Source organism: Penicillium concentricum (assembly GCF_028827145.1).
Source record: "Penicillium concentricum strain IBT 3081 chromosome Unknown utg000001l_segment0_segment0, whole genome shotgun sequence".
Taxonomy (NCBI): Eukaryota; Fungi; Ascomycota; class Eurotiomycetes; order Eurotiales; family Aspergillaceae; genus Penicillium; species Penicillium concentricum.
The window spans coordinates 8,942,980-8,955,740 of record NW_026622754.1 but is presented as its reverse complement, the minus strand read 5'-3'; the positions used below and the strand labels follow the sequence as shown (position 1 = coordinate 8,955,740).

Sequence of the window (12,761 nt, the reverse complement as noted above, 5' to 3'; positions counted from 1 at the left end):
TTCAGCAACTGACTACACCATTGCTGGAAGACGGCCCTTCGTCTGCTAATCTAGGTCTTTCCCGACAGTTGCACATTCTTTCTTGATCAGTTCGGCATGAGCTGGGCTGCGAGGCGTAATCTTGATAGAAAACGGTGCGTGATCATGTGCAAGAGCGTCGATGCGGAGACAATCGATTGGCTGACCTGGCACTTGTTCAAACTTGAAACAGTATAAGAGCCTTGAAAATGCAATGAACATGTTTCTTGTCCCTAGGAACCACCCGGGACATAGGCGTCGCCCTGTAATTGAAATGATATCATTAGCTCTTAATGTTTCTTAGGAGCTTTGCAACTTCTCTTACCTGCTCCGAACCCCAAATGACCCTTCAGCATCTCGCCAAGTTCACTATTAATGAAACGCTCTGGTTTGAAGGTTTCATTATCTGGGAACTCCTTTTCGTCGTGCATAATACCAAAGTTGTTGTACGTGAAGACAGTCCCCTTCTCGAACTTGTACTGACCATAAGTATCATCTTCGATCAGAGCGCGGGGCATTCCAGATGCAGTCATGTTAGGTCGCCACCGAAGGCTTTCTTTGATGACTGCAATAATATATGGAAGCTGCTCCCAGTCCTACGTAAATGTCAGCCTGAAAAACATGCAAAAGAATGATCGAGGTACCCATACATCAAAGTCCGGTAGTCGATTGGCTGCACCACACACAGCATCAAGTTGTCTCTGAGCAACTTCAACCCACTCAGGGAACTTAGCTGCTGCCGCCAACATGATGTTGATTTGGTTGCGTGTTGTGTCGCTTCCTGCTTCGATGATCGACCCGGCTATAAATCTTTTAGTTCATTGTGTAGCCACATTGTCAGATGTGTCAAATCTTACCACAGAAATACTTTTGAGCGTCGTCAAACCCATATTTTCCTGCCAATTGGCTCATGTCTCTAGCAAAACATTTAGGGTCCTGTCCATCTTTTACTCGACGCTCGAGATCATCTAGAAAGCCCGCGTAGACTCTAAAAATGAGAATGATAAGCCACAAAAGCCCTGCAAGTCCCTTCCCTCCACTTCAAGCTGCAACCTTTTCCATGAAATTGGGCTGACGGGCATAGGTCACCTACCGAATCGTTTTATTGAAAACCTTCTCCGCTCTCGGCCGATACCATTGCAACAGCTTAGGCAGATTCCGAGCACACCATGGGAAGTGTTCAATCAAAGTAGCACTCGGGGAGGTCTGCGATTCCATGAAATCATCGATGGTAGAGAACAGGAGCTGCGTGTTTTTATCAGCCATGCTCGTTCGGCGTCCAAAAACTACTGAGAAGATCACTGTGCGTTGGTGTAGTGTCAGTGGTTTATTGTGAAGCTGGACTGCACAGAAAGCATACCTGAGTTGGCAAAACGAGCACCATGCTGGTAATAATTTCCTGGTTGGTGGAGATACTGCCACAAAAGCGCCCTGGATTCGATGTCTTGGAAGGGCTTATACGTATCGGCCTTGTCAAATATCAGCATATGGGTTCGTGCCAATTCCTTGAATATCACTTACGTTACCAGCCATCAAAAGCTGATGCATAATCTTCCGGAGATTTCTCCATCTGTCGCTATATTTCATCAAAAGGATTCTGTTTCCACCTGACAAGACGTCCTGCGTAACTGGGAAGTCGGGACGATCAACATAGAGCCTTCCTCGCTTATCGAGGAGTTCTTTTGCCACTGTCATTGAGTTCACAAATACCCATTTCCTTCCTCCGAGTTGCAGAGTAAAGCTACCGGTAGTGTAAGCGTCTGTAACAATGCAATCCTTCCAGGATGTCAAAAACTCACAGATCCCCATATTCATCTCTCCACTTGGCTAGTTGTTCTCCAGGGTAGGCGGGTGGTAGTTGAAAGAGGTTCCCAAATATAGGGATGCCTTTTGGGCCAGGTGGATAGGAGAATTTCTTTGCCGAAGGCCTATAACCCAGCAACAGTAGGATAAGAGCAAGAATTGGCAAGGCAGTGATTTAAAGCACGACTTTCGGCTGCCTAGCCAGAAACTCTAGTCCATTCATGAATGCGCGACGGAATCCTTGCAGGAGTGTAATCGGACTTTAATCAGGAAGAGTATGGAAGCTCGAAGTTGGTCGACAGTCCAAATGAGGGAGATTTTCATTGAAATATGAAGGAAAAGAGGGAACTGGGTACAGAGCAAAATATTTAGCCTATCCTTTGTGCCATATAGAAAAATGTAACCGGATATCCTCCCCGCAAAAAACATCGCTAGTCATGGTGAGCTCGAAAGGATTGACAAGATAGGCCCCACATAAGGGGCATAACTAGCGGCCATAGGCCGAATGCCTGGATTTGCAGGGTTGATACCTGAATAGTGCGTGATGTTACAACCAACGAACTAGTCAGTTAACTGAAGCCCCTTCACACCCCACATAACAGAAATGTGGGGGCACTTCTTCAGTCTGTTTGAGCTGCCACATGGGACGACGTTGGTCGGAAACGACCCGAGAACCTACTCAAATTTCCAGTCATAAAGATATAATACTGTTTGAAACCGCGCAGTAAGTTGTGATCACAAAGATTGTACCCAAAATCAATACTCGAAGGCAACATGAGAACATTTTCAGAAGTTCGTCACATATCATGCGTACCAACAGCATTACTATACAGTCTGCTAATCCATAATTAGGTTATTATAGTTGGTGCTGGGCCGTCTGGTCTCATGCTGGCACTTTTGTTGTCCCAAAATGGCATCAAAACCACTGTTCTTGAAATGGCCAATGAGCCAGACAACGCACCTCGTGCATCCCATTACTCTTGGCCAGCGATTTACGAGTTGCAAAGAGCCGGTATATACGACGATGTGCTCGAAGCTGGGTTTAGAACGGACCAGAATCTATCGTGGAGAAAGCTGGACGGATCTTTGATCGCACAAGTTCCAGCCGAGCTCATCCCCGAGAACCGGCGGATGATCGCGCTTCCATTGAATCACTTGGTTCGAATTATGCAGGCGCATTTGGAGAAAAGGCAACATGCCCAGGTGTTCTATAGCCACGAAGTATGCGATATTGGCCAAAGCAATGAAAGAGCCTGGGTCGATGTCACCACCAAGGACGGAACGAAACGTCTAGAGGCCGATTATATTGTCGGCTGTGATGGAGCAAACAGCAAGATACGGAAATCGTTGTTTGGTAGCGATTTTCCCGGAAAGACATGGGATGAACAAATCGTTGCAACCAATGTATGTGTTAACTGTTAACTTGATCCTAGCACAAGTTCATGCATGCTGACGGTTAAACAGACTTACTGGGACATGAGTCTATCTGAAGGCGGCGATGCGACATCCTTCATCATTGATAAACAACACTGGGGTATGATTGCTCAAATTCAAAAGGATGGCCTTCTGCGAATCACTTATGGTGAGGAGCCAGGTCTCTCGCGTGATGAGATCCTTGCCCGGCAACCCGCCAAATTCAAAGCACTTCTGCCGGGGAATCCCGATCCCTCTGACTACAAGGTCGTCAGTATTTCCCCATACAGAGTTCATCAAAGACTAGCGAAAAGCTTGAGGGTTGGGAGATTCCTCTTAGCGGCAGATGCTGCGCATTTATGCAACCCATTGTAAGTCGCATATATCCCCAAGGGGTAAATGACCCTACTTATGATATACTAACATACAATGTTACTAAGCGGCGGCCTTGGCTTGACCGGTGGCCTTGTCGATGTTGGAAACTTAGCGGACTGCTTGGTTGGCATTCATCAGGGCCTCGCGGATGAGGCAATTCTGGACCGGTACAGTGAAGTACGGCGCCAAAAATACGAAGATATTATCAACGTAGTCTCAAGCATCAATCTCCAGCGAATGTGGCGTGACCCTGATACGGTTGTCAATGATGATCCATTCTTTAAGGAACTTGCGAAAGCCAATACCGACCCAAAGATTGCATTCAAACTTGCTGAGGTAAAGTTCTATTTCCTCTAGATCTACTTCATATTAGAAGGCTAATCAAAGCGCAGGGTATTAATGCTATCATGCACGACTTCCGCCAAGAATACAACACAGAAAAGAAAGCACTCTGAGTTTAATGTGCAGGCAGCCAGGGCATCTACCACAGAAAGACTCGAGAGAATGACAGAGAGCCCAGGACAAGGATTGCTTGTTGCTTTCCATAAAGATGGCTTTCGTCCTTTGTTGACATGTATTTGGAACTTTTTATAACTGCTGGCGCGAACGTCGTTGCTTGTTGCTTATACTCCCATCTGGGTTGGACTTGTATGAGACGCGAATTCGCACATTATTTTCATCAGCCGCCCAAATCTCCACTCCTCTTTTATTGTAATCCGAGTAGGCCCGGAGTTTTAGTGTTGTGACACACCGGAGCTCCATGGTATAGACAACTGAGACAATCCACGCGATCTCAATGCCTTCAATCGAGACTCTGATTATACTGCATGTCTTCAGAACTAGCTAACACATCTTCTTACATGTGCGCTGTGGTCGAGTGCAATACTGGAGATTTATATTATTTTTTCAATTCCCATGCTTCTCTTTCCACCCGCGGAAAATACAACAAGGTGAGTCTAGAGCAATCTATTATAATTCATACATTAGAGCAATACAAGGGCTACTTTAAAGTGCACTTGGGTCTTAGCAGTGGAAGAGAAATTGGACAAAGTATATATTTACGATGTTTAGAAAATGCAAAGAGATACCTACCAAGTAAAGCAAGTCAAGGGTAATAATAGAATATTTCACTAGAGTCTAGACAGAGAGAACGAAAAATATAAGGGTGGCTAGGAAGACGACCATGTGTTTTCAGTATTGATTGGAGAAACAATTGAACAGATTATAACAGATGCTATTTATAAGCTTCTTCCCAGAAACTGGAAAAGTCCTCCAATAGCCACCGTTCACTCTCATTGGGGTATTCTGGCTTGTTGCGGAAGTAGAGGTGATCCAGGCTTATTTCCACAGTCTGTCCATGGAGAGTCCCATCGTTGATAAATGTATCGTACGCTCTGAGGACTGTCGACATTGGAGTGATGTGTTCCTTCGGAAATCGCTCCAACATATCCTTTGGACAAAGTGCAGTTGGGACAAAGGCTGGGCAGATAGCGTTGACTTGAATGTTTTCCTTTGCAAAGACTGGGCCTAGAGCCCTGGATAACCCAACAAGTGCATGTTTGGTAGCTGTGTAGACAGGGTTCGTTGGCATGGGATATAACCCTGCAGACGATGAGGTGATCACAATCTTTCCACCGGGGGTTTTGTTTCGGCGAGCGTAGTGTTTGAATAGCCAAACCCCCTGGATAACAGCAGTGAGGTTTACCTCCATGGAGTCGAGCTTCAAAGGTAGCAATACCCCATTTTCGTCAAACTCTTCATTTTGACTGTAGAGGAAGTGGGTATCGGCAATGCCGGCATTTGCAGCAAAAAAATCCAGTTGATTTTCCCCCCACTCAAAGGCGGTTTTGAACAGACTTGCTTGTTGCGAGTAAGAACGAACATCGGTGACTTGGAACAACACTTGATTCCCAAGCTCCTTCGAAAGTGCCCGACCAGCCTTCTCGTCAACATCGGCCATGACGACGTACCACCCCTTGGCGACCAGATCCTTTGTCAAAGCCAGCCCTATGCCAGAGGCAGCACCCGTAATAAGTGCGACACGCCGCGACATTTTGACCAACGGAAGAACAGATAAGGGTGGATCAACGGTAGGGGAATAAACGTAGCTCTTGGTCAACTGGATTATGGCTTAATATTATTATTGTATGAAGCCAGAGGTGATTTTCGAGAAAACCAAATGGCCCCCCACTTTTACTCTCCGCAGGAGCTATGTGGGGGGTGGACCCTCTGATCTGCGGTGTGCTAACTGCAGTTCGTTCCGAACCTATCATATCGGGTTTTCGAAGAATCCGTTATAGTGTAGTGGAACAATAGGGAGGAAATGGTTAAGCTGCGTGTGGTACTTGTGTGGAGCAAGCCCGAAGGGTGCCAAGTGAATTTCAAGGTGTGGGGTGGCCTGGTGCGTAGGGATATGTGGAGGGACTTGTATCGAGCTTTACAGCATACTATTTTTTCTGTCAGCAATGACCCTACTCGCCGGAAAGAGAAGACAGCGTTTCAAACATAAGAATTCGCGGGGACCGGAAGACGTGGGGTCTGGAAGAAGATCAGGTTGTCCCCCACAGTATCTAACTCGTAAGGTCCAGCCCCAATGTACCTGCGTCCTTACATAATTATATGTTCATCCATAGATACCTTTAAAACCAGTCACTCTCACTTTGACTTTCATCACTTCTCGGAACATTATCTATTTTGCAGAGTCAAACCGCCATGGCTTCTAAACGCCTACCTCTAACGCCTACCCTAGACCAGAAACACAACGGTGTGCCAGCACGGCTCTTGGGAAAAGCACAGCGTGCAAAGAGCCTGATTCAGACAGTCGCCACGAAAGTTCCAAGAGCCAGACAGCGCCTGCCAGTGATCCCTCAGGGTGTTGAGCGTGCCCAATTCTTTCGCGCGATCGATGAGCTTTCAACCGAACTAGGTAGCGCACATGTCGAGATCAACGACAAACCCCTCAATGATGGCTGGTAAGTTTTGGCATTCATATAGCTATACTTCATTGCAGTGCTGATCCTGGCTATATACAGGTATATGGAGCGTAAGTGAACTTGGTTTCGGTATGAAAGAGATCAACTCTGACAAAGATATAGCTCCAAATACGCACGATGGAATGGCCATAACAGACGACGAAGACCTGGTCGCCTCTGCAGTGGTTTATCCAGGTAACACTGAGGATGTGCAGAAAATCGTCATCTGGGCCAATAAGCATCTCATTCCTCTTCATCCCATCTCAATGGGCCGAAACTGTACGTTGTTACCAAGCCCTCGCAGAAATATGCAAACACAAGGAGACTCGAGAACAATAATTTCCATGATAAGGAGACACTGCTAACCGACAACACTGGTTTAGTTGGTTATGGGGGAGCCGCCCCACGCGTCCGTGGCGCTGTCGTAATCGACCTTGGAAAACGGATGAACAAGATTATGAACATCGACCCAGATGATTTGACTTGCTTGGTAGAGCCCGGAGTATCGTACTACGCGCTCTACGAGGAAGTCCAGAGACTGGGATACAGTCACCTCTGGATAGATGTCCCTGATCTAGGTGGAGGTTCCGTGGTTGGGAATGCACTTGATCATGGTGTCGGATACACCCCATACGGAGACCACTGGTCTATGCATTCAGGAATGGAAGTCGTGCTCCCAACAGGAGAGGTCGTCCGAACAGGAATGGGCGCCCTGCCTGGCAACAACACATGGCAGGTGTTTCCATACGGTTATGGGCCATTTGTGGAGTAAGATTCATCATGTGTCCTTGGCCCGATTTCCTCAGCTGACTTGCTTCAACAGTGGAATTTTCTCGCAATCTAACTTTGGCATTGTAACCAAAATGGGCTTTGGTTTGATGCCAAACCCCGGTGGCCACGAGAGCTTCGTGAGTCATACACACGGCTTAACTTGGGCTCAGTTTGCTAACGCAGATACTTCATAGCTTTACACATTCCAGAAAGAGGAGGATTTGGACCAACTGGTGGAGATCGTGCGCCCACTACGGATTGCGATGATCCTAGACAATGCAGCCAATATCCGCCACGCGCTGCAGGTTTTGGCATTGTCAGGAAAACCACGCACTGCCTTTTATGAAGGTGAGGGGATGTTTCCTACGGACAAAATGAAAAGTTACCTCAAGGAACATCCATACGGGGAGTGCACATGGCTTTACTTCGGGACATGCTATGGACCCAAGGAGGTTCGACAGTTGAAGCTCGACACTATCCACCGCGAGTTCATGAAGGTTCCGGGTGCCAGACGTATTGACCCAGCCACATTACCACCCAACGACTATTTCTGGTCCCGTGACAAGATTTCCGCTGGAGAGCCTGACCTAGAAGAGCTAGCTTGGGTGAACTGGCAGCCAAATGGTGCGCACGTTGCCTTCAGTCCCGTAGCGCCTACTCGCGGTGTTGATGCAATGCGGCTGTGGGAAATGGCAAAAGTCCAATGGGATGCATCGGGACTTGACTTCTTCTTTGACTTTATCGTCGGCCTTCGCGAGCTACATCTCGTCGTTGAAGCAGTTTATGATCGTGACGATCCTAAACAGCGGGACGCAGCGTTGACGGCAATGAGATGGCTCATTTCCGAGGCGGCTAAACATGGATATGGCGAGTACCGTACGCACTTGCTGCTAAGTGACCAGGTGGCCAGTACCTACAGCTGGAATGACAATGCGCTCATGCACCTTAACGAGAGGATCAAGGACTGCCTGGACCCAAACGGTATCCTTGCACCGGGGCGCAACGGCATCTGGCCAGCGAGATACAGAGGAAGAGGCTGGGAGCTATACACCAACAGGGAATCCTCCGAAGGGAACGGAGTAGCACCAGCGGCAGCATCTACAAAATTGTAATTAGGCTGTTTTAGTTTTTCATTTTCTGTATTTCAACAACAAATTGTTTCACTCTTACACGTGCATTCTAGGTTAATCGTATCTGGCAAGATTGCTATAGGTCGTGAATTAAGGGGGAATACCACTAGTTGCTAATGTCTCACTACTAATGAAATGGCTTATTTTTACGCTTAAATATATGATTGATTCGTAATGCTTCAACTCTTTATATAGTCCTCATGTTAGCTTTTTATAGAAATAGAGCAATTACCCAGTTAATGTATAAAGATTAAGACCTACCTAAGTACATCCATAGATCCAAGTTTTGGGTAATAAAAGCCGGGTAATAGACTGCCGTAGTTCCGGGTCCGTGTGGGCGCTAGAGGTAGTCGTGCCAAGCCCCTAACACATGTGTTAATAACTCTGCTCTTGAAATACCTCCAATCCACTTGAACTATAGTGAAGGTGACTAAGGTATTTAAATATTAGAAGAGAAGCAAATGTCTTTGAACCTAATTTTATTTTAGAATATAGGCTTACTTGGTATAAAACCCCTTATAAGGACGTTACCGGAGTGAACAATACGTAGAAAGTCTTTTATATGGAGTCTGTAAAGTCCATACCTTTTTAAGTAATATAAGTAATATAAGTAATATATTGTACAGTTCCAAGGTTATATAATCTTCCCCATGGAAAGCGGTCTGGGGACAAAAAATGCGGGGAATGCTCAGGTGAACTATCTTTCCTTTGCTCTGCATTTTAGGGATTTTCATTCTGTATGCACCAATCATGTCGAAGCCATGCGCACATTGTAATCGCATATTCTCTAAGACTGAGCACCTCAGACGCCATGAGCGCTCCCGTGCGTTTTTTTTTACTCTTTTCATATTTTATATTTCACTGCTAACCTGCGCTGCAGACACAAATGAGCGACCATACAAGTGTGTCATATGTCAGAAATCATATGCCAGAAGGTACCTCAATCCGCCTGCGAGCTGCATCATACCAGTTCATAACTCTATAGTGATGTACTTGCTCGTCATCTAAAAGGTCATGAGCAAAGAGAACCTCCAGCGAGAAATGCTTCATTGGCGCGATCCGATCCCCCAGCTCAACATCAGTCACCGACATCCAGCGAAACTCGCTCCCCAAATACAGAGCCAGTGACGGGTGACACCAATCTCAACGTGGTCGGTCAGCCTTTCATTAACCCAAACGCTTTTACAGAAAGTAATGGGGACGACCACGGCTTAGAGACCTCGCAGCACTCCTTCCTAGAGCCACGCCATGGAAATCATGAGATTCGACCGGACATGGATTTATATGGCATGGAGCAACCTAGTTCGAGGGAGAATCTGCATCCAGAACGGAGCAACACTATAAATGCACATGCACGGATCGACACTATGGGACAAGTTGGCTCGCTGGACGCTGCGAATCGGCTCAAGGATGGCGGACATTCAACCGATACAATCGAGGCCGCTCGCGAGCATGCATCGATGCCCATTCCTGGGGAAAGATTTTCCAGCAGGCGGCACTCGCTAATGGCCGACTTCCAGGCAACCAACCCAGTGCGCTTAAATGGTCCTTCTGGGATCTCAGTCGACAACCCAACCGATTTTCTCCAGAGCCTTGATGCAGATTGATTACCACAATCGTTCTCACCCCGGAGATCGTCCAATTCCTTCCATCCCTGGGTTCATAACAATGCGGGTGCTTCGGATATGCAACCAGGGCTCCATTCTTCTGCAGATGACTTGGATGCATATTTAGAAGGGCTCTTTTTACCCTTCATCAATAGCGCACAGTCTCCCGGATATTCCGAGACAAACTTGCCTTTTTCAAGCGATGTTACCCCTAGACGTATCGAGCAAATACAACGTTGTTGGCCACCAGATGCAAAGCGGTTTTCTGGAGGGGAACATCAGCTCTGGGAATCGGTCATCCGTGCAAATGTGGGGAACATTTTCTGCAATAGGACCGACAGGCCGCCCATACAAGGTGGAAATGGCGACAAAAAGTCAAACTCCCTTAGCGACTTTGACATCAGCTGCTGGAACAGGATCCGGCAACTTCTATCTGGTGCGGGCGCTTGCGTGCCTGATTCAGAATTCACCAATATTCCCTCTCCAGTTTCAGGGCCATATGAATCGGATGCATTCAGTATGCCATCGCTAGACGTTTTTGATACAGTGATGGATGTCTTTCGCTGGAAGTTCCTGCCCATTGCTTCTATCATTCATATCCCGACATTCTCTGCCAGCGACTGCCCTACAACATTATTACTAGCCATCTGTGAGCTGGGGTTCAGTCTTGTTAAAACTAAGGCTGCGGCGGAATTTGTTTCGCAGACATTTGATGTGAGCTTGGTTATCTAGAAATATCGTACGATAACCCATTGGCTAACTTTGTCTCGCAGAGGCTTATTGATGCAGCGCATATCGCCCTGAAGTCCACAATGAAGGGGGATTCGTCCCCTACCAGCACTTTGGCGTCTTTTGGAGCCTCGCTCCTAACCTTGTATATTGCGTCACTTTCTGGGGTGAGTTTTACGTCTGATTTGGTATATTATTGCCCTATTGACTGTTCGCTAGGATCGAGACATGATTTGCAAAATTCAACCGCTATATATAGCAGCAGTAACTGTAAGTATATCCTACCTGGGCAAATATGTTCTATACTAAATGGCCGGGAAAATAGCTTGCGCAGGCACAAGGAATGTTTGATGTATCCGATGGCTTCTCTTATTCCAACTTCTGGGATTTGGAATCCACGCCTGAACGTCGCTGGACATCATGGTGCAAAGCAGAATGCATGAAAAGGTCAGAGCGTTGTATGGAGTCGCTTATTGCGGAGAGCTAACCTCGACCAGGATGGCGATAAGTTTTGTCGAGTTAGATTGCTGGTTCGCCAATTACTTTTCCAAAATGCCCATCATTCGCTCTGAGGTCATACAAATAGACTTGCCGTCTCGAAATGACCTCTTTCAAGCTGCCTCCGCTGAGCACTGGGCAAAAGTCATCCACAACAATCCAATTCTCCAGCCAGCCTCCGCCACGGCGTATGCATTTCCCGCCTATTTAGACGTCCAGGACAAATCACGCCTATATGGCTATCTCAATTTGCTGTACCACAGAATATGTGAATCTCAGGCTCGTGCGGTCATACCTAGAAGAACACAAGAACAACAGTCGGGGCAGGTCTATGAACCACACATCGACGGCTCTTTACGATCGTGCCTGGTTTCAGCGCTACCGTATCGTCAAGGAACCGCAAAAACAAGCGACTTGAACAGTCTTTTGCTCTGGAATATGATGTGCCTGCTTTGTTGTGTCGACATTCATTCACTCGAAAACGCATCTGGTCGGTTCGGCCCCGAGAAAGCCATACAGCATCTTGAGGGTGTTCAAATGTGGGCGCAAACGCCGCAGGCACGCCGAGCTGTGCTTCATTCAACTGAAATCTACCGCCTTCTGTACGACCGCAGGGCATCCGACGCACTTAGGTTGCATGTCGCGGATGCACTGTTCGTTTCCGCACTAGTGTTAGGATTCTACTTCCGCACCGCTCCAATCACAACCCCAGACCATCCGAAAGTATCCATTGACCTTTTCTCTGAGATTGATTGGACTTCAATAGGCAAATGTGGCCTAACCGACATTGAGGAAGGGCCTAAATTGCCATCCGAAGTTCCGGGTGACGTGCATCAGTTCATTCGTGGTGGTGGAGATTTCACGCTCCAGGGGCGTCTCTTTCATCATAGTCGCCGCAATAGTCGGCAGTCTATGATGCATTGTGCGGATTTGTTGGATAATATCTCTCAAAAGCATGATACAACACATTCACAGGTCTTACGCGCTTTAAGTGATACTACCTTGGATACGAATGATCAGCAGATATAGAGTACAAGAAACACCGCTCGCAAGTACTTATGTGTTGGCCGCTGAGGTGGACATCTCTATAAATTGGAATTTGAAACATTCTATGATAAAACTGTCCTTTGCTTGCTCTTGGCAAACTGCAGCATCTCTGTTGAGTTTATTGGCGATGAGTTTACTTGTTTCTTAGGCATTATTTGACTCACGATCTGGCGAAACCTTTATTAAAGAATAACCAGCTGTGTCCCATTGGCACGTGTCCACTTTGAACCGGCAATTTAGCTTGGTATGAACTGGCCCATCTTCTATAGCATAATATATCTAGGATACTGGCCATTACCATATGGTCTACTACGCTATTTCCTTAGCATACCGCGTACTTTACCGGAGAACAATGAACCGGAGCTACGTATCTAAGATAAGGGCGTTCTCACATGTTG

The 12,761-nt window shown here is 46.8% G+C and overlaps 5 protein-coding genes across 5 annotated transcripts; 3 read left to right on the top strand and 2 right to left on the bottom strand.

Annotated features, from left to right (window-relative positions):
* Nucleotides 1-45: 45 nt before the first annotated feature.
* Nucleotides 46-1,713, bottom strand: N7517_003465 (cytochrome P450; the record flags this gene model as incomplete). The annotated part of the gene is made up of 7 exons (XM_056721195.1): nt 46-281; nt 344-614; nt 669-820; nt 876-1,006; nt 1,112-1,319; nt 1,379-1,487; nt 1,540-1,713. 7 exons carry the CDS (start codon nt 1,711-1,713, stop codon nt 46-48), a joined length of 1,281 nt encoding a protein of 426 aa, XP_056585330.1.
* Nucleotides 1,714-2,595: 882 nt separating this feature from the next.
* On the top strand, nt 2,596-4,064 carry N7517_003464 (FAD-dependent oxidoreductase; the record flags this gene model as incomplete). The annotated part of the gene is made up of 5 exons (XM_056721194.1): nt 2,596-2,613; nt 2,674-3,225; nt 3,286-3,605; nt 3,675-3,945; nt 4,002-4,064. 5 exons carry the CDS (start codon nt 2,596-2,598, stop codon nt 4,062-4,064), a joined length of 1,224 nt encoding a protein of 407 aa, XP_056585329.1.
* Nucleotides 4,065-4,843: 779 nt separating this feature from the next.
* Nucleotides 4,844-5,662, bottom strand: N7517_003463 (SDR family oxidoreductase; the record flags this gene model as incomplete). Its single annotated transcript, XM_056721193.1, has 1 exon — nt 4,844-5,662. The coding sequence occupies one exon, from the start codon at nt 5,660-5,662 to the stop codon at nt 4,844-4,846; it is 819 nt and encodes a 272-aa protein (XP_056585328.1).
* A 659-nt stretch (nt 5,663-6,321) lies between these two features.
* Nucleotides 6,322-8,464, top strand: N7517_003462 (FAD-binding oxidoreductase; the record flags this gene model as incomplete). Its single annotated transcript, XM_056721192.1, has 6 exons — nt 6,322-6,581; nt 6,642-6,652; nt 6,705-6,860; nt 6,965-7,349; nt 7,405-7,489; nt 7,547-8,464. 6 exons carry the CDS (start codon nt 6,322-6,324, stop codon nt 8,462-8,464), a joined length of 1,815 nt encoding a protein of 604 aa, XP_056585327.1.
* An 829-nt stretch (nt 8,465-9,293) lies between these two features.
* On the top strand, nt 9,294-12,345 carry N7517_003461 (uncharacterized protein; the record flags this gene model as incomplete). The annotated part of the gene is made up of 8 exons (XM_056721191.1): nt 9,294-9,305; nt 9,363-9,384; nt 9,494-10,027; nt 10,340-10,803; nt 10,863-10,985; nt 11,038-11,088; nt 11,144-11,265; nt 11,316-12,345. 8 exons carry the CDS (start codon nt 9,294-9,296, stop codon nt 12,343-12,345), a joined length of 2,358 nt encoding a protein of 785 aa, XP_056585326.1.
* Between the last annotated feature and the right edge of the window lie 416 nt (nt 12,346-12,761).